This window comes from Mus pahari, chromosome 5 (genome assembly GCF_900095145.1).
Source record: "Mus pahari chromosome 5, PAHARI_EIJ_v1.1, whole genome shotgun sequence".
Classification (NCBI taxonomy): Eukaryota; Metazoa; Chordata; class Mammalia; order Rodentia; family Muridae; genus Mus; species Mus pahari.
In genome coordinates this window covers 105,148,312-105,169,560 of record NC_034594.1, presented here as the reverse complement: position 1 = coordinate 105,169,560, position 21,249 = coordinate 105,148,312, and the positions used below count along the sequence as shown (strand labels likewise).

The 21,249-nt window shown below is 45.5% G+C and overlaps 1 protein-coding gene across 1 annotated transcript in view; it reads right to left on the bottom strand.

Annotated features, from left to right (window-relative positions):
* Fcmr (Fc fragment of IgM receptor) overlaps positions 1 to 15,309 on the bottom strand; it is a 16,552-nt gene extending 1,243 nt beyond the window's left edge. The window contains exons 1-7 of the mRNA XM_021199101.1: positions 15,273 to 15,309; positions 6,726 to 7,058; positions 5,575 to 5,706; positions 4,516 to 4,762; positions 2,308 to 2,459; positions 1,865 to 2,023; positions 1,713 to 1,768 (exon numbers count right to left, since the gene is read on the bottom strand). Coding sequence (XP_021054760.1) covers positions 1,713 to 1,768; positions 1,865 to 2,023; positions 2,308 to 2,459; positions 4,516 to 4,762; positions 5,575 to 5,706; positions 6,726 to 7,058; positions 15,273 to 15,309 — 1,116 coding nt within the window. The remainder of the gene's footprint in view (positions 1 to 1,712; positions 1,769 to 1,864; positions 2,024 to 2,307; positions 2,460 to 4,515; positions 4,763 to 5,574; positions 5,707 to 6,725; positions 7,059 to 15,272) is intronic.
* Between the last annotated feature and the right edge of the window lie 5,940 nt (positions 15,310 to 21,249).

The following is a 21,249-nucleotide window of genomic DNA, read 5'->3' as shown; positions in this document are numbered from 1 at the left end:
CTGCTCTAGCAGACCTTCTCATGAATAATGTAATACCACAACCTCCCTATTTCCTAGGCCTTGGTAAATACTTGAATATGAAAGTAACTTCCAGTAAAATACTGTAAGAAAGCATGCAGGACCCTCCATGATATTGCAGGGACAAATCTGGGGCATTCCTAGGTTTTAGAATGCAAGGTTCCAGGAGGCTGAGTTTCCTTGAAACTTTTTGCCTCAGGACTGCTTCCAGGTTTCCAAATCAGTAATGTGAGTCACTACTGGAGTGGATGTAGCACCCCTTCATGGCAGTTCTCAGAAGACCAGGCTACGTCAAGACTAACATGGCACAAGGACTGTGATCACCACAGAAGAATGCCACCACAGAGACTTCAATCAGTCATCTAAATGAAAGTTCTAAGAACTAGAAGGGCAGTCCTCTGAATGCAGGAAGTTGTAAGGGGCTTCTACATTTTACAGAAGGTTGCTTCAAAAACACATCCCCCACTAAATGTCAACTTATTTGGTTTAAAAAAAATTCACTATGAAGACTGAAATAAGCCATTGAGCATACATAGTCAGTATATTTGGTATACACACACACACATACATACACATACACACACACACTTATTGAGAGAATGAGGCAGCCCAGAAGAGGGTCTGTGTTAGCTTAGGTCAGACCCACAATAAAAGGCTGGCATTTGGGTAGAGCAGACAGGCTTGCTGGACCATTCATTGCCAAGCCCAAGCCTTGAAGACTGGTTGTGTCTGTGTTTGGAGGGCGGAGGGGGGCACATTCAAACAGCTGGAGATGACTACAGGGCTAGGTAGCATTCTTCCCTTTTTATATGGTCATTTAATCAATATATTGCCAGCCAGGCAGGACACAACTTCATGGCAGCTAATGGGAGGCAAGTATTAGTGAGATATGAGAATTCAGGGTCATGATTCTAAGGAAGCCATCAACTCTGTTCGTAGAAATAAGAACTTGGTTCTGGTGGCTGAGTACTAACCACGGACCAGGAAAGCTGCCTGGAGTTATTAGAACAAAATGTCTCTTCTTCCTGTCCCTCTGGTTTGAACCCTGAGGGCTTGGGGTCTGTTGTATTTAATTAATCTACACTAATTAACACATGCACATTTGATGCCCTTATTAATACTTTTTCTGACTACAAAATCCAATGTTTTAGACTTTGGGAATGCTTAAAGTTTATTCCCTTCCCTTAATTTGGGGGAACAAAACGATACCTTAGGTATTGAATCTCTGCATCTCTGCCCAGGCACTTTAGATAACGCCTAGCGGTCACATTTCTATTTCTATTTCTATTTCTATTTCTATTTCTATTTCTATTTCTATTTCTATTTCTATTTCTATTTCTATTTCTATTTCTACTTCTCTCTCTCTCTCTCTCTCTCTCTCTCTCTCTCTCTCTCTCTCTCTCAAATGCCTCTCTCACAGAGATAAAACTGTCTGAGTAGCTTCCACCCCCTCTAGCCTTCTAGAAACCTAGCGTCCTTTTTACACCATAGTCGCTGCAGGGATACCCTCCCTACTAGACTAAAGACATCCAGGATTCATTTATCCGAAAAGAAATGCTTGCCAGGTAACTAAGATAACCACAGATCTTGCAGGGCCAGCCTTCTGAGGGCTTCAACCTAGGGACTGGATACAACTGGTTGTGGGGAGTGGGAGGGAGCCTGGCTGACTGTGGGCTGGGGTGGGCGGAACTTACCTGCGGCGAGGGGCACACTGAGGCTGGGGCATTGAGGAGAGGAGCCTCCGCTGGACCTAGGACACAGAAGAAAGCGGTGAGGGCCTGGCCTTCCCACCCCTGGTCGCCATCTGTCCCCGGTTCCTCCACGCCTCGCTGGTGTGTGTGCTCACCCACGCTGTCCGGTCCCCGTGCGCGCCGGGGGCAGGCGCTGTAGACGTTGTTCTGCGAGCGCGGCCTCTGCGGGGCATCCCGGCGCTGTGTGGGGAACGGGCGGGAAGCCCCCTGGCCTCGCCTCCTCATCGCCAGTCGCCCTGTGCGTCTGGAGGAGGCTTCAGGAGGACACCAGGAAAAGAGAAGGGCATGGCATCAGATACCAGGGGCCACCTGCCTCTTTTTCCCCAGACTGAGGGCTACACACCACTATGATGCCTGGCAATGTTGTGGCCTGGACTTAGATGCCCAGGGTACAGAGAGCAGGAGCAAGAGCAAGGGCAAAGTATGTTTAGACTCCATTTCTCATCCCGGTTACCTGGGCATCCGAGCTAGATCTGAATGCTCTGGGCTCTTGTACCTCAGGTCTCCCAACCAAAGCCCAGATCCTCAAGTGTCTCACCTCTCCTCCTTTGAATGGCTCTTTTTACCACCAATCCCAAAAGAACCAGCAAGAGAAAGCCCAGGAAGGTCGGGATCAGGATGTGAAATTCTGGGATGGGGATGTGAAGCCCTCGGTCTTCTCTCCCATAGTGTGGGCCGTGGTGGAGTGTCCTTGGCCGGGGGAAAAAAGGGGAGAGAGACAGAGAACTTAGACGAGGAAAGGAAATTTAGACTCACCCTTGAGTGGCCACCTTTCTTTAGGTGACTTCGAGTTGACCCATTGTTAACAGAATTTCCTCCATCATCCCCAAAGAGATTTGTTTATGGGGTCAGGAGTCTTTGGTTCAACTTCAAGTTCCTCATTTTACTGGTTTTGTGGTCTAGGGCGAGTTTTAATTTCCCTGAGCCTTATTTTGTTATAAATGGGGATCATCAGAGACTACCCCATCCGGGAATCCATCCCATCATCAGCCACCAAACCTAGATACTAATGCTCATGCCAGCAAGATTCTGCTGAAGGGACCCTGATATTGTGGCCTCTTGTGAGGCTATGCCAGCGCCTGGCAAACACCGAAGTGGATGCTCACAGCCAACTATTGGATGGAACACAGGGTCCTCAATGGAGGAGCTAGAGAAAGTACCCAAGGAGCTGAAGGGGGCTGCAACCCTGTAGGTGGAACAACAATATGAACTAACCAGTACCCCCTGAGCTTGTGTCTCTAGCTGCATATGTAGCAGAAGATGGCCTAATCGGCCATCACTGGGAAGAGAGGCCCCTTGGTCTTGCAAACTTTGTATGACCCAGCACAAGGGAAGGCCTGGGCCAAGTAGTGGGAGTGGGTGGGTAGGGGAGCAGGGGCGGGGGGGATATAGGGAACTTTCGGGATAGCATTTGAAATGTAAATAAAGAAAATAATAATAAACAAAAAAGAAAAAAAATAAATGGGGATCATAAAATCTGCACAAAAACTGTTCTGACCAAAACCATAGGGGGTGGAAAGAATTGAAGGCAGCCAGTCAACCGCAGGGTCTGATATGGCTTCTATTCCCACAGTTAGAAACCTTGGCATAGGAAGACTTGCATTAGCCATACTTGGACATTGTGTGTCTTTATCACAGTTGACATTAAAAAAAAAAAAAAAGTTTATTACATGGATTTCTGAGATGTAAACTAGTTGCATAGAAGCCACGTAGATTTTATTGCCCCAGTTCCCTCACAGGATCCAAAGGCTTCTGAGAGCCTTTTGTCTCTTGTATTTGCTCAGGTGGGTTTTCACACACATTTGCTTTAATGCTGCCCCCTAGTGGCTCATTGAGGTCCGATATTTAGAACCAAGCTAAGCAATAACATTTGTCACAGAAGTGTTAGCAGCATTAAGAAGGAAAGAAAGAAAGAAAGAAAAGAGTAATTTTAATGCTTATTAATTAGCAAATACTTTTAATTACTTTAAATTAATGAAAACCTTTTTCTCATTTAGTTATACATTACAACAGGCCTGAATGAATTTTTATGATTGAAAGACTTTGAGTCTTTCTATAAGATCAGAACTAGGGAATTGCAAAGAATACTACATGTGGGAAAACTCTGCTAATTAAGGTCAAAGTCCATCATGACTGGATAGCCTCTGGGCCTGGTGCAATATAAGAGACTGCTTTCATTAGTGGGGTTTCAAGGAGAAACCCCACTGATCTCTGGGGAATTCTAAGCCCACACATATGTTTCTATCTGAGGAATGTCACGAAGCCTCAATGAGATTGCAGGATCAATTTTCTTTCTCCTGATAAATCTTGTTCAGTCAGAACCTGAGATTCCTAAACCAGGTATCCTAAACCCCCAGCCAATGACCGTTGCCCATCCTAGATGTTCCTACTTTCAGTCCCTCAAAACTTTATAAGCCTTGAATCACCCTAAATAAAGTTGATCTGCCTCCTGATAGCTGGTCCCAGTGTGGTTAGTCACTGTATGTACTCACCAAGCTTCCGAATCCCCTCCCCCCTCAATGCCTCTGCTCCCACTGCCCTTGTGGACAGAATTGGCTGATGTCCACAAGGGCGGGGAGACCCACAACAACAAAGAATGTTCTTGGATGATAAGACTAATGCATCTATGCAGCACACTGAAAAACAGAGTGTTTCTCAGTGAATTTCTGGAGACAAAGCTGAGAAGGGTGTAGAATGACTTCAGGGCTCTTAGTACACAGGCACTAAACATAGAGGCCCTTCTTACCTTTGCCCATGAAGTCTGGTGTGGTGGCTATAGCTGGCCTCTAGGGGCCTGATGGCTTGCTGAGTGGAAGTCTTTGAGGCTGTAGTAGCTAGCAGGAGCGCCGGGGACTTGGTAGCTGGCAGGAGCGCCGGGGACTTGGTAGCTGATATAGAAAATGCCCTGTAAACTCTAGGATGTTGGGTTACTGAAGTGATGCTGGAGGGCTGGTGAACTGGAGGGGCCTCAGTCTTCGGAGTTGGTGTGGTAACTTCAAGAAGGAAGGGAAAGCTTACATCAGTGGGAGATACGCCTTGCTCTCCAGTCTCCAGGAGGAGTGGTCTCCTCTTCCACCCACAATCATTTCTCCCCTTTTGCACATACACACCACCTGTCTTTGCAGTCCTTGTGGCCAGAAACGCCTTTATAGCATGCCATCTACACAGAAAACTTTCATGCATTCATGCATGCTTTAAATATTTACTCCAGGAAGCCTTCCCTGATCCCACAGGCAGAACACTTACTGCCTTCTGAACATGGGGAGTGCCTTGCTCTTCTGTGCTCATATAATCTCCCCGATTTCATCCCAGTCAGTCACCCCCATGGATCTTTGATCTGCCCAGTTACACTGTTTCTTTTGACCCCAGCAAGGTCTCCTAGTGCAACAATGTTCAGTTAATGTACCTAACTCACCGGTATATGTTAAGCTGCATGGGAATGTTAGTAGGATAGTCATCTTTTAATTGCCAAATAGAGCTATTAAAACCACTAATCACCAGCAGGTAGAAGACATCCCTGCAGGTAACAGGAAGCATAATGACCTCCAGCAGGCAAATGTCTGCTCAGTTTTGGTTTCTAGTCATTCAAAAAGGATCTGGGGTTTGTGAATTGGACACTTTGTGACTTGTATGCCACCTGGTGGTGGTATGTGACTCCTCCAACTAGGACCTGGCCTCTTAGCTGTCAGATGAAGGTCCTTCCCGAGGACAAAGCATGGGAAAGTCCCTTCAGCTTCGCTTACCACCTTATGAATGGAACAAAACAAGTCTCCCTCTTCTCCCACTCTTGACTTGATGGACTCACCTTTGGCTATAACTCCAGAAGAGCTGGCATGTTCACCCCTGTGGAGCCAGGGCATCTGATGCTGCAGAAATCTGTGCAACCATCTTGGTGGCTCAGATGTCCATTCATCTTCCCAGAATGGTTCTGGGTATTCTATTGGAGGCAAGAGGGATGCTTTGGTGATCATCAGGGAAGAGATTGGACTGGAGGTTCAAATAAGAGCTGACTCAGCCAAGACCCCAAGGAGATGAGAATGGTCCACGGAAACAACAGGAAAGGAACCGGGCATGGAGCCTCCCTGCAAAATGGCCTTTCCCACCAGCATATCCAGTGCTCCCTATAAAGCCGTTGGGCTGTTGGGATTATACATTGCTAAAGCAGTCATGTACATGTTAGGATGTCATTGAAAAGTCAGGGTTAAGAAGAAATGTAGGGCCGGGCGGTGGTGGCCCATGTCTTTAATCCCAGCACTTGGGAGGCAGAGGCAGGCAGATTTCTGAGTTCGAGGCCAGCCTGGTCTACAAAGTGAGTTCCAGGACATTCACGGCTACACAGAGAAACCATGTCTCAAAAAAAAAACAAAAAAAAAAAGGAGAAGGAGGAGAAGGAGGAGGAGGAGGAGGAGGAAGAGGAAGAAGAAGAAGAAGAAGAAGAAGAAGAAGAAGAAGAAGAAGAAGAAGAAGAAGAAGAAGAAGAAGAAGAAGAAGAAGAAGAAGAAGAAGAAGANGAAGAAGAAGAAGAAGAAGAAGAAGAAGAAGAAGAAGAAGAAGAAGAAGAAGAAGAAGAAGAAGAAGAAGAAGAAGAAGAAGAAGAAGAAGAAATGTAGGACCTGACTGTATAGTAATACATTTGGCTTGATCATTTTTTCTCAAGACATAATTACATACATAATAATTACATAGGACATGTATGGTTCCTCTGATGGTTTCCTCAGCTTCAAAACCTCTCCTCTGTCTAATGTCTACCTCTCCATTCATGCCCTGGGTAGAATGGGCAACATACAACATCTATCTTACTCCTTTCATCTCCTGTAGCTAGAAGTTTCTAAGCTTTGGTGTTAGTCAACTGTGAAGTTAAGCTGTGTTGTTCTGTGTTAATACTGGGATGGCTAATATGGCAATAGTATGGGACAGTTACAGTTAGATGCTGGACTCAGGTTTCTAAACACTTACCGTTATGGACATTCAGGGTGATTTTCTGGGTCTTGCCTCGGTCCGTGTTCGTGCCCACACCACAGGCATAGACTCCATTGTCATTTTCTGTCAGCCGTGTCATCTCTACTAGGAATAGCTTCTTATCCAAGCATGGCTTCAGGGTGACTCGCCTTTCATAGTCCTTCCTGACAAAGTTGTTGGACACCACAGTGGTGCATAACCCAGGGTTGACCATCTGCCGACACAGATACATCCTCACATGTAGTTGAGGGAGTGGGCATTTGATGATAATGGATCCACCCCACTCTACATCCAGCTGTACTTCTGGGAGGACCCTCAGGGCCCCAGACACTGCAAGGAGAAGAAATGAATGCAGAAGAAGCCCCATTCTCAGATGTGTCTCTACTTCAGCCATACCTCCCCCTCTCACACTTCTCTCCAACCTAGTGCCGACCCAGACCACCCCCACATTAACCCCTAGATCTAGCCATGCCCTGTCACCAGCCCCGCCTTAGCCCTACAGAGATTTCTGACTCTTGACTTATGCTCAGATCTTCATTCTCATTCAGGCTTGCTCTGTGCCCACCCCATGTCCTTAGCCTTAGCCTCAGAATTAAACCTGAGTCTGTAAGGACCTAGACACAACTATAATGCCTACTCCAAAGAGAAATGAGATGCCAGGCATGACCCCCAGTGGCACATAACCCCCTGAGGGACTAAAGTCTGAGGGTGAGAAAGGTGACCCATTCTTACAGCACATTGTCCTCCTGGGTTCTTCTTTACTCAATCCTGTTCATCTACCCAATCCTCCTTTCAGCCCTACTAAACCATTCAACGAATACACATTTGATACCTTTCCTGGGTGCTCCTCTCTCATACAGTAAGTCATGTGGTAAATTATACCAACAGACAGCTACTCCAGTACAATGTAATAGATGGCATGAGAGAGATAGCTCAGGGCTCCCTGACAGCAGCAAGCAGGGACACCTGACTCAGGCTGAGGGGGTGGAGTCCTGGGAGGAAGGAGTGGTGTCCAACGCTGTGCCCTGAAAGAATGGGCATGGAGGGTGACTGAGAAGGTGATGCTGGTCACTAGTGTGAACTCATGGAAGGGCAATCAGGGCATGCCTGAGTGTGAGTATGCATGCATGGGTATGAACATACATATGCCTGGGAGAGAAACAGATCAGGAGTGGAAGCTGTGGGTCACAAGTTCCTGACATTTAAAAGCAAGAAAAGGAAACTATACTGTAACCCAACCCACTACAGCAGAGGGAAAAGCCACCGATGGCAACCTAAGTGGGTCCCAGCAAGTGCCCCCGTATACTGAGGAGAGGGTTGTCTTAGTTGCCTTTCTATTGCTGTGACAAAAACACCAGGACCAAGGCAACTCATAAAAGAGAGCATTTAATTTGGGGTTCATGATTTCAGAGGGTTAGAGTTTCATGACCACTGTGGTGAGAGGCATGGCAGCAGGCAGGCAGGTGTGGTGTTGAAGCAGAAGTAGCTAAGAGCTTATATCTTGATCCACAATGAGAGAGAGAGAGAGAGAGAGAGAGAGAGAGAGAGAGAGAGAGAGAGAGAGAGAGTGCTGGAGTGATGTGGAGTTTTGAAACCTCAAACCCCACTCTCAGTGATACACCTACTCTAACAAGGCAATCTCCCCTAATCCTTCCCAAGCAGTTCCACCAAGTGAGACCCAAGCATTCAAACACATGAATAAGTGGAGGTCGTTCTCATTCAAACCATCACAAAGGTGTGTGTTTATAGTGTAAATCACGTGTGTGTTTAGGTGGACCTGGAGAGCTAAGGTGGAGATGAAAAGGGCCTTTCAGGTAATAAGAACAGATTGTATCAAGATGAGGATGTGAGAGAGAATGTGGCGGGAAATCTGCTGGCTTATCGATGTTTATCTACAAATGGTACATTCTGAATAGATTCAATGAGCTTAGTCCTATGAGAGTTAAAACATTAGAATATCGATAGGTTTAGGGCATCTAGATTAGGATATTTTTGGTAGAGGGAAGTATTGAAGGGTAGAGAGGTGGGAAAAAAATGGGCTAGAGATGGGGGTTAGGTGAGGGTGCAAAGGAGCTGGAAAGTTGAGATCTGAAAGTGAAGCTATGCTAACACGCTGGAGAGGGGAAGAGGCAGAGGGCTCAGCCAGGGAACCTTGCATTTGATACACAAAGCTCAGTACTGCTTAAAACTGCTGCCAACAGAACTCACACGATGGCTTCATGCCTGGACCCCGGCAATGGAAAGGTAACGCATTCACAAAGTTCCTGCCAGCGAAGGCAGGAACTGATCCAGAGGTTGGGGGAATCTCAAAAATGACCAGACTCCAGGGCAAACTAGCTCCCTTTAGAGTCTATAGTAGCATCTATGACCAGGATTACAAAAACAGATTTCCAAGACAGAGCGAAGTAGGTAGGATTCGTAGTTTAGAAGTTTGAAATGCTGGGTCAGCCACTGGGGGCTCACCGATGCCTATGAATTGTCTTGTCCTTGGGCACGGTGGCTCCCTTTGTCTAGGCTGGCGTAGGGACCTGCTTTTTAAAGACACACCCCAGATGTAATCCCTGGCAATTTAAAAGTGGTTCTTGGGGAAAGGGGGAGGGGGAGAAGGTATCTAAAGGAACTGATTTGATACTAATATTATGTAGGCAATGAAGTGATATCTAGGTTCTAACCTCTAATTTGGTGACTGAATTGTAGAAATAGTAGAAAAGAGGAAAGGTGTAGTTTGAAAAGTCACTGTCGACGTATAGTTGGATGAAAATGCATGTTTGAGATCCTATATCCTTTTCACAGCGCAGAAGAAGGGAAATAAGGTAGAGCCTTGAAGGCTGAGGACATGCTGGAGATTTTCTAGGTGCGAGTGGGATTCAACCCCATTTGAAACAGAATGCTTGGAACAAAAGGGGGGAAGCACTTGGCTTGAGATTTGTATGTTGATTAAAGAGCTATAGTTTATGAGTGTGTGTTTGTGGGTTAACTGAACCTGCAGCTCACTCAGGCAATCCTGGGCCTTCTCTTGTCCCCACCTTCCCAGCTCTGGGCTCACAGGTGTGTGTCACTGACTCTGGCTTTTTATGCAGATGCTATGGCTCTCAAGTCAGGTTCTCACGCTTTTGTGGCAAGCATTTTACCTACCTACCCAGCCCCTGAGTGTGACGTTTTAAATTCCTTTCAATAGGATGAGAGGGCTGGTAAGGTGGCTCAGCAGGTAAAGGCACTGCTAACAATCCTGGTAGTTTCAGTGTGAGTCCCAGTGCCCACGTGATGGAGCAAAACATCTCCTTAAGATTGAAGGGCAACTAATCAGCCATCATTGGGAAGAGAGGCCCCTTGGTCTTGTAAACTTTATATGACCCAGCACAGGGGAAGGAAGGCCAGGGCCAAGTAGTGGGAGTGGGTGGGTAGGGGAGCAGGGGCGGGGGTGGGGTATAGGGAACTTTCGGGATAGCATTTGAAATGTAAATAAAGAAAATAATAATAAATAAATTAAAAAAAAAAGATTGAAGGGCAACTCCTTCAGGTTGTCCTCTGGCCTCTATATGCATGCCGTGCCACATGCCCCAGAATAAACAAACTATCAGACGACAATCAAACAAATAATGTAAATAAATTTAAAAGCACGAGAACATTCCACTTAGCATCTCATTTCGATCTACAGCAACCCACACATGGACAGGCCCAGCACCTGTTGTCAGTTCTGCCCCAGGAAAGGGTCCTAATTCCTTTCACAGAGCACTACCTCAGCTGAAACCCAAGTGTGGCCTTCTTTGGTTTAGAATGTCTGTCTGCAATGACCCCCCCCCTTTCTGCTGCACCAATGGCTTGCCCCTCTCTTCAGCCCTGCAATAGCTCATGCACGGACCTTGATGCTGGCACCTTTAAAACCCTCAGATGATGTCTGCATCTCCTCTAGTCTTCTCTATGTGCTTTCTCAAACGCCTCATCCAATTCATATCCATCCCTTTCATTTCTCTTTGATCAACTTCAACCAGAATTTTGTCTCTAAACGTCCACCAAAACTGCTCTCATCTGGGTTGACACAGCTGTCCTGGTTGCTGTCTCTGGTGGTCACTTGCTTGTCGTCATCTCTGGCAGTATTCGACCTACCTGAGTTCTCCTTCCTAGGACCACTTTTTGTGCACCACCCCAGTGCCACACTGTCATAGCTGTTCCAGCGCTGGCTCCTCTCTTACTCATCTCCAACTCCCTCTCATTGCTAGGCTTACACCGAGCTTGGTACCCGAGGTATTCTCTGTGTGTTCTCTCTCCTTTCTGCCCTAGCTCATTTACTCTAGGACCTTTTACATACAGATGCTGATGGGTTAGATTTCAACTAAACACATGCTTGTTTCTAGTCTTGTCTTTACAGCACCAAACTGGCTCTGGTCTTTGGACTCCATTGTATATTTAAGATAATATCTAATAACAGCAAGAAAAGAAGACCTCATCTCTCTTTCTAAACCTGCCTGCTTGCAAAAGAGTTTTGTATTTTAGGAAATAGCACTACCATCCAAGTGCAGACGATCAAGCTCATCCTCATGGTAATGAATCAAGATTAAATTCCGTGAGGTCCAGGGAGATGGCTCAGGAGATAAAACAGCTAGCTAGACAATACAAGTTCAGCTTTTGGAACCCATGCACAATGCCAGATAAGTGACTGCAATCCCCTCACTCTTGTGGTAAGGTAGGAAGTGGAGAGAAGAGAATTGCCTGGGAGTGCATAGGTTAACTTAAGGTATGTAGCACAGCAGCAGAAACAATGAGAGAGACCCTGCCTTAAGTAGGCAGAAGCTGCGACGTGACTCCCCAAAGTTATCCTCTGATCCCCACAAATTTTATTGTGTGTTGTGCTGTGCACACAATAACAACTTTAAAAGAATAAATCTCTCTCTCTCTCTCTCTCTCTCTCTCTCTCTCTCTCTCTCTCTCTCTCTCTCCCTCTCTCTCTCCCTCTCCCTCTCCCTCTCCCTCTCCCTCTCCCTCTCCCTCTCTCTTTCTCATCACAATGTGTATACACATTCTTATTAGTAGTCTAGGTAAATTTGAAGCCCACATCCTCTGATTCTGCCTTGCACCATGAGGGACCTTCCCACAGGGCTCCATTCAGTATGGTCTAGAGTTGTATTGAACACTACGGACAGGCCTACCCCAATATTTGTAGGCCCGAGGGCAGTATTAGTAAACAAAGGCTAGCATGTCATACATATAATTATTCAAAGATGTTATGGGGGGCTAGGGCCATGGCTCAGCTGCTACAGTGCACACACAGAAACCTGAGCTTAGGCCCATATAACCAGGCCTGGTGGCCCATACCTTTAATTTTAGCTTTTGAGATCCTCTGCAAGAGGATCAGGAAGTCAAGGCCAACTTCATCTAAATAGCTCATTAGAGGCCAGCCTGGTCTACAGAGTGAGTTCCAGGACAGCCAGGGCTATACAGAGAAACCCTGTCTCCAAAAACCAAAATAACAAAAAAAAGAGCATGTAGAATATTCTTTATTAGAATAAACTGTTAATTAGGATATTGAACGTTCATATCATAAGTCCATATATTCCTTCTCTGTTGCTTATGGCACATGTGGTCCCTCACCAGGCAGGCTCCATTTGACACCTACAGCTTTCCTCGGAACCTCCAATATCCTGGAGGCTCCACCGTTTCACTTTCACACCCACACAACTACCCTCTCAGGTTCTTTGTACGGAAAAGCCAACCCTGCCACACTTTGCCTAGCCGCAGAGGTTGTTGAGAACCCTGGTGCTGGCCTTCATGACCCTTCACTCTTATGTTTTGTACATCTGCAAGGGCCACTACGTGTGCACAGTGCCAAGTTCTATTACAAGCTCGAGACGTAGCGTGGCCCCCTTGGACCAGAGCTAGAACAGGATCTGTGTTTCTCTTAGGAGAATCCTGAGAAAACAGTTCCTGAGGTAGCAATCTTCTAGCATCATGCCTGAAGATTTTCTTTCCTTAAGCTCTCTCCTTTCAGATGAAAGTTTGTCAAACAAGTTTGCATTGCTACACTCTCTCGTTTGGGAGGTAGAATACTGTGGTCAATACATCTTTCCTGTTGTGCCATTGCAAAGTCCGAGGCTTCTCCTTGTGCTGGCCAGTTTATGTCAGTTTGACACAAACTAAAGTCATCTAAGAGGAGGGAACCTCAATTTTAAAAAAATGCCTCCGTATGGTTGGGTTATAGGCAGGCCTGTAGAGCATTTTCTTAATTAATGATTGGTGGGATAGGGTCCAGTCCATTGTGGGTGGTGTCATCCTTGGGCTGGTGCTCCTGGGTTCTATAAGAAAGCAGGCTGAGCAAGCCGTGAAGAGCAAGGCAGTGAGCAGCATCCCTCCACATAGCCTCTGCATCAGCTCCTGCCTCCAGGTTCTTTGATGATGAATAGTGATATGGAAGGGCAAACAAAAATAAACCTTTTCCTCCCCAACTTGCTTTTTGGTCATGGCATTTCACTGCAGCAAAATAACCCTAACTAAGGCATTCCTTAACTGCATGTTATCTCTTAAAGAATCGTAACTGCTCTGTCTGGACCCTTTGGTCTGCTCTATTTGTAGCTTTAGCTGAGATCAGGCTCCTTTCTTTGCCAAGCAGCCCGTTTTCCACACACTTACGTTCTCTCTCACTGTAAATCTGGGTAAACACTGTGGGCAGTAACCGTGCCATGGCTTGAATGGTATGCCGCATTTACATTTCTTCTGTCAAACAACTTCAGGATCACTCGGCTTTTGGAGACACCATCAGAACACAGCCAGATTCTTTATACTGTGAACAACCAATGACTCCTGTCCTAATTTCTGATGGAGTCTTGTTCTCCTGTGAGCAGTATTTATTGATAGATAGATTGATTGGTTGGTTGATTTTGTTCTGGTCCTTTGTGCTTTCACCAGCATGACCCAATTAACCTCTGCTTATAACATCCTCGACCATCTCTAGATCATCCACAGGTCTCAAAATTCCTCCTGAAAACTAGTTCTGAAGACCTATTAGCTACAAGGTTAGGTTTCTCACAACAGTAACCTTACTTCTAGTTATCAACCTACTCTATTCGTTACTCTTCTCTCATTCCTGTAACAAAATACATGGATGAGAAGAAAGTTCAGTGGGGGAAGGTGCAGTGGCGCTCACAGTTTTGAGACGAGCGGTTCTCAACTTAGAGATTACGACCCTTTTAGGTGACAGGGGTCACCTAAGGCTGTCAGAGAACACAGATGTTTCCATTACAATTTATATCATGAGCAACACTGCAGCTATGAAGTAGCGGTGAAAATCATTCTATGACTGGGGGCCACTACAACGTGAGGAGCTGTATTAAAGGGCCACTGCATTAGGAAGGTTGAGAACTGCTCTAGACCATCGTGGCATAGAAACTATGGTAGCAGAAGCATGAAGCTGCCTGATTATATCTCAGAGTGGGCTGGTGGGGCGATCAACAAACGGAGGAAGGTCCTCTGTAGTCTTTCTCTTTCTTCTCTTTTTAATCTGTTCATGACCTTGGCCCACAGGATAGTACAATCCACAGGCAAGGCGGGTCTTTTCCCCTTGCTGAATTCTTTCTGGAAACGACCTTGCAATTACATCCAGAAGTAAGCTTGACTCCTACCTCAGCATTTCTTAATCCATTCAAATCCTCAGTAAAGCTTAATTATCACAAAGCAGGTATTATTGACAAACTAAATAAGCTAAGCACACTGAGCCAAAATATGATATGACTGTGGCTGGAGTTCAGAAGGTGCTTGCGAATGACTGTGAGAGATAGGTAGGTTTGCCATGACCTGTGAAGAACCAGTTAATGGTAAACTGAGAGGAATCACAGTAACAGGGATGGTAAACAGAGACAGCCTGAGAGAGGGTGTAGGAGGGGGAATCTGTAACATTTGTACCAAGAAGAGTTCTGTTTCTCTGGAAGAAGGTCCTCGGGAGCACGGTAAACTCAGATTATAAGGGAGGGGAGTGTATTTTAGTTAGTAGATAGTGGGAGCCATTGAATGACATTACAATCTTAGAGACACTTAGGACAAATGGACTAGCTGGTTTGTATGGCGACCAGGGAAGTGTATTAGGCAAGGCATTAGGCACATGTATTCCAGAGCTTGGTGGCCATTCAAGCAGAGTGCTTGAATTCAAGTAGGTGGCTGTAAGCTGAGATAAGAAGTTTAGGGAATAGGTTAGGGAGTTTTCATTTGAAAGTTTCCAATTCCAGAGTGAAGAAGAAAGATCTAGGGGAGAAATATATACAAGAAGAACAGACCTTGGAGACATACATTTTAAGATGCAAAAAAGTGAGTCTTTAAGATATGTGACACGTTCAACCCTTAAAACTCTAACAGCTGTCTAGGGTGGAAGTCTGGAAGTATACTGCAGGAGTGGGGAGGGGCCAGCATTCACCTCACAGGTCTCCATCCTTCTTCTCTGTGCCCTGGCTGCAACTGCATCTCTCCAGAAGCATCAGAGCCAGAGATGGCTGTCAACGATTACCTCTGGCTAATTCAAACCTGGTAGTTAAGTCTGGAGTGTTTCCTCAGAGCACTCACCTGGCAGGAAGTAAAGTAACCGAAGCCAAAGGTCCATGGTTCCCTGGAGGCCGGATCCCATCCAAGAGGCCCTAGAGTGAGGCTGACACACACCGATCACCTGGGAGCCTTCTCCAACTGGGTGCTTGAAAGCTATGCTGGACCTCTTTGAGCAGCAAGGGCTTAAAATGAGGAAATGATAATCTGTCTTGTTTGCTTGCTAGTCTTTGTCTAAAAAAGAAAACACCAGCGAACCATAGCGGAAATCATGAATTGAGAAAACACGCACTGCATAAAAATGAGTGAGTGGGTACAAGCTCACAACCTAAGCAGCTGCCAGGCTTTGACCCCTCTTTTCAAAGGGATCTCCCAGGATTCATAGGCATGGGTTGACTTCTGAGCTAGAGGCATTTGTTGTTTCTCCATCCCCATGACAACACAACCTCATCACCAATTCTCTCCCAACAACAAAGCCTTTGTGGACCAAAGCTAGGCTTTGAGAGTCACTCCTCCAATGAGTACTTGTGAACAGCTACTATTTATAGCGATATTAGCCATGGATTCTGTGCAGTCTACTGCTTTTGTCTGAACTTCATTTATCTAGAAAACAAACGGAGGTGAGACACAGTGGCCTCTGGTACCCCAGCACGCACACTATCATTCCTGAGGTCTTAGGCACAGCTTGCCCAGGGCCTCAGTTAATCTCCAGGCCTCATTCTCTTACAGTGCTATCCAAAAGGGGCTTCCCTCTGGTAGAGGCACAAACCACTGTCTAATAAGCAGAAGACAACGCTAAGAGTCAGGTGTGACAAGTCACATAGTGACTCTGCCCTTAGTTAGGGCTGGCAGTCTGGTGGAGCCATTTTTTGAGACACCCAGTGGCAAGGGTGAGGCTCACTGATGGAGAATAGAGAAGCCGAGAATAAGGAAAACAATTTCAGATTTAAGGCAAAATGCTCTGTCCAGGCTTGACGTTTGTTGGCCTTGGATAAGCTTCCCTGAGCCCGTGTTCTCGTTGGTCACTTGGGTATGGTCACTGTCTTGTCTGGTACACAGCAGAGATCACTGATGTAGAAATGCTAAAAAAGCCCCTTTACCACGGGCTATTTAGCTTTAAGGTCTTTCAGGTGTGCAACGCTATAACTTATCGGAGGATTCCCAGGTTTTCCTTGGGGTGGGAGTTTCATTTGCCAACGGTACCCCTAGTCTAGGCTTCCTAGTCACTTTTGTCCACACTATTTTAGGCTCATCGGTGGCTGCCTGCCTGCACACCACTCCCTCCTCACGCCTACACACCACATTGGTCACATGCTCTCCAAAACACAACACAACAATGTCCTCAGCTCTGGAGGTTGAGTGTGAGCTCAGAGCAGGTGCAGAGGAAGAGGAAAGAGGAAATGTGTGGGCGCGGGCTGCCTTCCCTGCTCTGCCCAGCCCTGCCCTTCTCTCTCCACATCTCTACCAGCTCAGAGTAAAGGGCATGTGATGCCCTCCAGCCAACAAATAGGCCAAGAGGTCAGAGGGCAGTCTCTGCCTCCTGGTTACAGTGGCTGACTGAGGGAGTTTCAGTTAGGATCAGTGCCTTACAGTTCTCCGTGGAGAGAGCTCTTTGGAGTGGTCCACACCTGTCCAACAGCTAGCTGGGTTCTCCATTAGCTGGTTAGATGGCTAGGATTTCCTTGAAGTCCTGGGGTAGGCTAGATGAAGGAAAGGAGAGAAGGAGCTTATGAGTGAATATGCTAAGTACGGGTGGGTATGAGAGAGTGTGGATGTCAGCGTATTGTGAATGTGAATGTGTGAGATCAGTGTGGTCTGAGTGAATGTGCAACGTGCCATATGTAAATGGGCACTGTGTGATGTGTAGGCATGTGACATGTGTTCTGTGATACATGATGTGCTTTGTGACATGTGAGTATATGATGTGACTGTGAGTGTATATTGTGTATATTAATTATTACAGATATGTATTATGTATGTCTATGATGTTCAGGAACTCGCTACGTTGTTGAGCCTGTCAATCAGGGCTGAAAACATAAAGATAAGAGGAGAGACTTTAACATGAATAGTCTTTAAAAAATATTCCTTTTTAAAAAGCATAGGGTAAAAGTGAGAATTAGTATGGGTGTGTGTGTGAGGGGTTGGCCATCTACAAACCTTTTGATCTACCATGGTGACCTGCCTGCACTATACACTGTTGCAATAGTTCCACAGGTGGTGTGGGAGTAACCAGCCAGTATCTGATTGGAATTAAAGCCCACCTCATGAGATGGAACCTGTACCTGACATTGTTCTGGTAGCCCAGGGTTTGAGACTAGCTAGACCATGGTCCTAGGGGAAAACCAACTATTGGTGTTCTGGTAAAGGAACACTGAAATAAAAAGACTCCTTACAACATTCTGCTATGTGTGTAAATCTTGCTCAGCCATTGCCAGAGAAACTTCTTCTTGCAATATGTGACCTAATACAGAGACTCACAACTCGACACTGTACAGAGAGTGAAAGGCCTTGAAATAGTCAGCCCTTAATGGGATGTCTCCGTCAAACTCTTCCCCTCAGGGGCTCAGGGAACGATGCAAAAGAGGAGGCAGAAAGATTGTAGGAGTCAGGGGGGATGGATGACTCCAAGGAAACCGTGTCTTCAGACACAGCAGGACTGATGCACATAGGAACTCTCCGAGACTGTGGCAGCATCCACAGGACCTGCACAGGTTCAAGCCACTTAGGGGCCCAGTGCCAAGAGGCAGAAATGGACACAAACTCCCATACCTAACTAGGAAGACATCTCCAGCTCTCCAGCACTTGCAAAGGAAAAATTTGTTCTTTTGTTTTTGTTTTTTCCAATAGAGTCTCTTGGTATACAAGCCAGCAGTAGATGACCAAAAGAAAATGAACCCAGTGGCATGTTTAGGTTGATTTTGTTGTCGTTCGTTTGCCTTTATGTTTTGTTCCATTTTATTTTGTTTTGTCTCAAGTTACTTTGGACGTTAAAAACAAACAAAAATACTTTGTTTACTTTGGACATTAAAAAAACAAACTATAATAAACAAACAAATAAAAAGCCCCTTAGTTGTCTTTTGCTTGTATATAATGGTTTCAGATTTTGTGTTTTGTGTGGAGTGTGCACTCTCAGAGGGACGGAGGTGCATTCCTTGTTCATAGCTACACCCAGTCGTCTTCTCAGGCAGTGCGTGTTCAGGAAGACGCTGGGATGAGCCAGGGTGCAGGGAAGCACTTTTCGAGTTGAGGAAATGGAGACATCATTAGAGAGACTCCAAGGGCTTTCCAGTTCTCAACTCTAATAGCTCACTTCCTTCATGTGGCACACACATAAGTAGTTACTCAGCTAGAGACAGACTCCTAGGAGACCAGAAGAGGCAGCTCCTTGTGAACTCAGGTAAGAAACTTTCTCAGATGATCCTGGGGAGAACCCAGTCCACACACAATCATTTGCCCAGATGTATCGAGGGTCAGTCATGTGCCCTCCAACCCCCGTCCCCCCCCACACAAAGAAAACCTTTCTAGGACAAAGTCTCTTGGAGAAACAGGAAGTGTCACCATTATCTTTGTATCCAGTTGGTAACATTAGCACAGCATTTAGGACCGTGGATGTTCAACAAATTCTAGTCTGGGTGTTGAATTTATGATCATGTTGGTGCAAAAATTACAGCTCTCGATTTTTTTAAAAAATAAGAAAGAGAACTTATTCTGGAGCCATTTGAGTAATCATGGTTACTTACTCTAACTTTCATAATACAACATGGAAGCAGTTTCATAAAGTTTTATAATTTCACAGAACAAAGAAAGCAGGTTTTAAAAATGACAATTAAAAAATACTTAGGGCTTTCTCTTATGGAGTCTTAGCTAAAATAAGGATCTTGAAAAACCTGTTTGGCCAGGGCCCTGGTGGCACATGCCTTTAATCCCAGCACTTGGGAGGTACAGGCAGGCAGATTTCTGAGTTCGAGGCCAGCCTGGTCTACACAGAGTGAGTTTCAGGATAGCCAAGACTACACAGAGAAACCCTGTCTCCAAAAAACCAAACCAGAAAATGAAAAATCTGTTTTTTATTAGATATTTTCTTCATTTACATTTCAAATGCTATCCCTGAAGTTCCCTATACCTCCCCCCTCCCCCCCCAACCCACCCACTACTGCTTCCTGGTCCTAGCATTCCCCTGTAATGGGGTATATGATCTTCACAAGGCCCGGGGTATATGATCTTCACAAGACCAAGGGCCTCTCCTCCCATTGATGGCCAACTGGCATCCTCTGCTACATATGCAACTAGAGACACAGCTCTGGGGGTTACTGGTTAGTTCATATTGTTGTTCCTCCTATAGGGTTGCAGACCCCTTTAGCTCCTTGGGTACTTTCTCTGGTTCCTCCATTGGGGGCCCTGTGTTCCATCCAGTAGATGATTGTGAGCATCCACTTCTGTATTTGCCAGGTACTGGCATAGCCTCATAAGAGAGAGCTATATCAGGGTCCTGTCAGCAATACCTTTCTGGCATATGCAGTAGTGTCTGGGTTTGGTGGTTGTATATGGGATGGATCCCCGGGTGGGGCAGTCTCAGGATGGTCCTTCCTTCCATCTCAGCTCCAAACTTTGTCTCTGTAACTCCTTCCATGGGTATTTTGTTCCCCATTCTAAGAATGAGTGAAATATCCACACTTTGGTCTTCCTTCTTCTTGAGTCTTATATGTTTTGCAAATAGTATCTTGGATATTCTAAGTTTCTTGGCTAATATCTACTTCTCAGTGGGTGCATATCATGTGTGTTCTTTTGTGATTGGGCTATCTCACTAAGGATGATATCCTCCAGATACATCCATTTGCCTAAGATTTTCATAAATTCATTGTTTTTAATAGCCGAGTAGTACTCCATTGTGTAAATGTACCACATTCTCTGTTTCCATTCCTCTGTTGAGGAACATCTGGGTTCTTTCCAGCTTCTGGCTATTATAAATAAGGCTGCTATGAACATAGTGGAGCATGTGTCCTTGGAACAAGTTGGAACATCTTCTGGGTATATGTCCAGGAGAAGTATTGCTGGATCTTCTGGTAGTACTATGTCCAGTTTTCTGAGGAACCGCCAGAGTGATTTTTAGAGTGGTTGTATCAGCTTGCAATCCCACCAGCAATGGAGGAGTGTTCCTCTTTCTCCACATCCTCACCAGCATCTGTTGTCACTTGAATTTTTGATCTTAGCCATTCTGACTGGTGTGAGGTGGAATCTCATGGTTGTTTTGATTTGCATTTCCCTGATGATTAAGGTTGTTGAACATTTTTTTCAGGTGCTTCTCGGCCCTTTGGTATTCCTCAGTTGAGAATTCTTTGTTTAGCTCTGTACCCCATTTTTAAAATAGGGTTATTTGATTTTCTTGAGTCCATCTTCTTGAGTTCTTTATATATATTGGATATTAGTCCCCTATCGGATTTAGGATTGGTAAAGATCCTTTCCCAACCTGTTGGTGGCCTTTTTGTCTTAATGACAGTGTCTTTTGCCTTACAAAAACTTTGCAAATTTATGAGGTCCCATTTGTTGATTCTCGATCTTACAGCACAAGCCATTGCTCTTCTGCTGAGGAATTTTCCCCCTGTGCCCATATCTTCGAGGCTTTCCCTCACTTTCTCCTCAATAAGTTTCAGTGTCTCTGGTTTTATGTGGAGTTCCTTGATCCACTTAGACTTGAGTTTTGTACAAGGAGATAAGTATGGATCAATTCAAATTCTTCTACATGATAACTGCCAGTTGTGACAGCATCATTTGTTGGAAATGCTATCTTTTTTTCCACTGGATGGTTTTAGCTCCTTTGTCAAAGATCAAGTGACCATAAGTGTGTGGGTTCATTTCTGGGTCTTCAATTCTATTCCATTGATCTACCTGTCTGTCACTGTACCAGTACCATGCAGTTTTTCTCACAATTGCTCTGTAGTACAGCTTGAGGTCAGGCATGGTGATTACCCCAGAGGTTCTTTTATTGTTGAGAATACTTTTT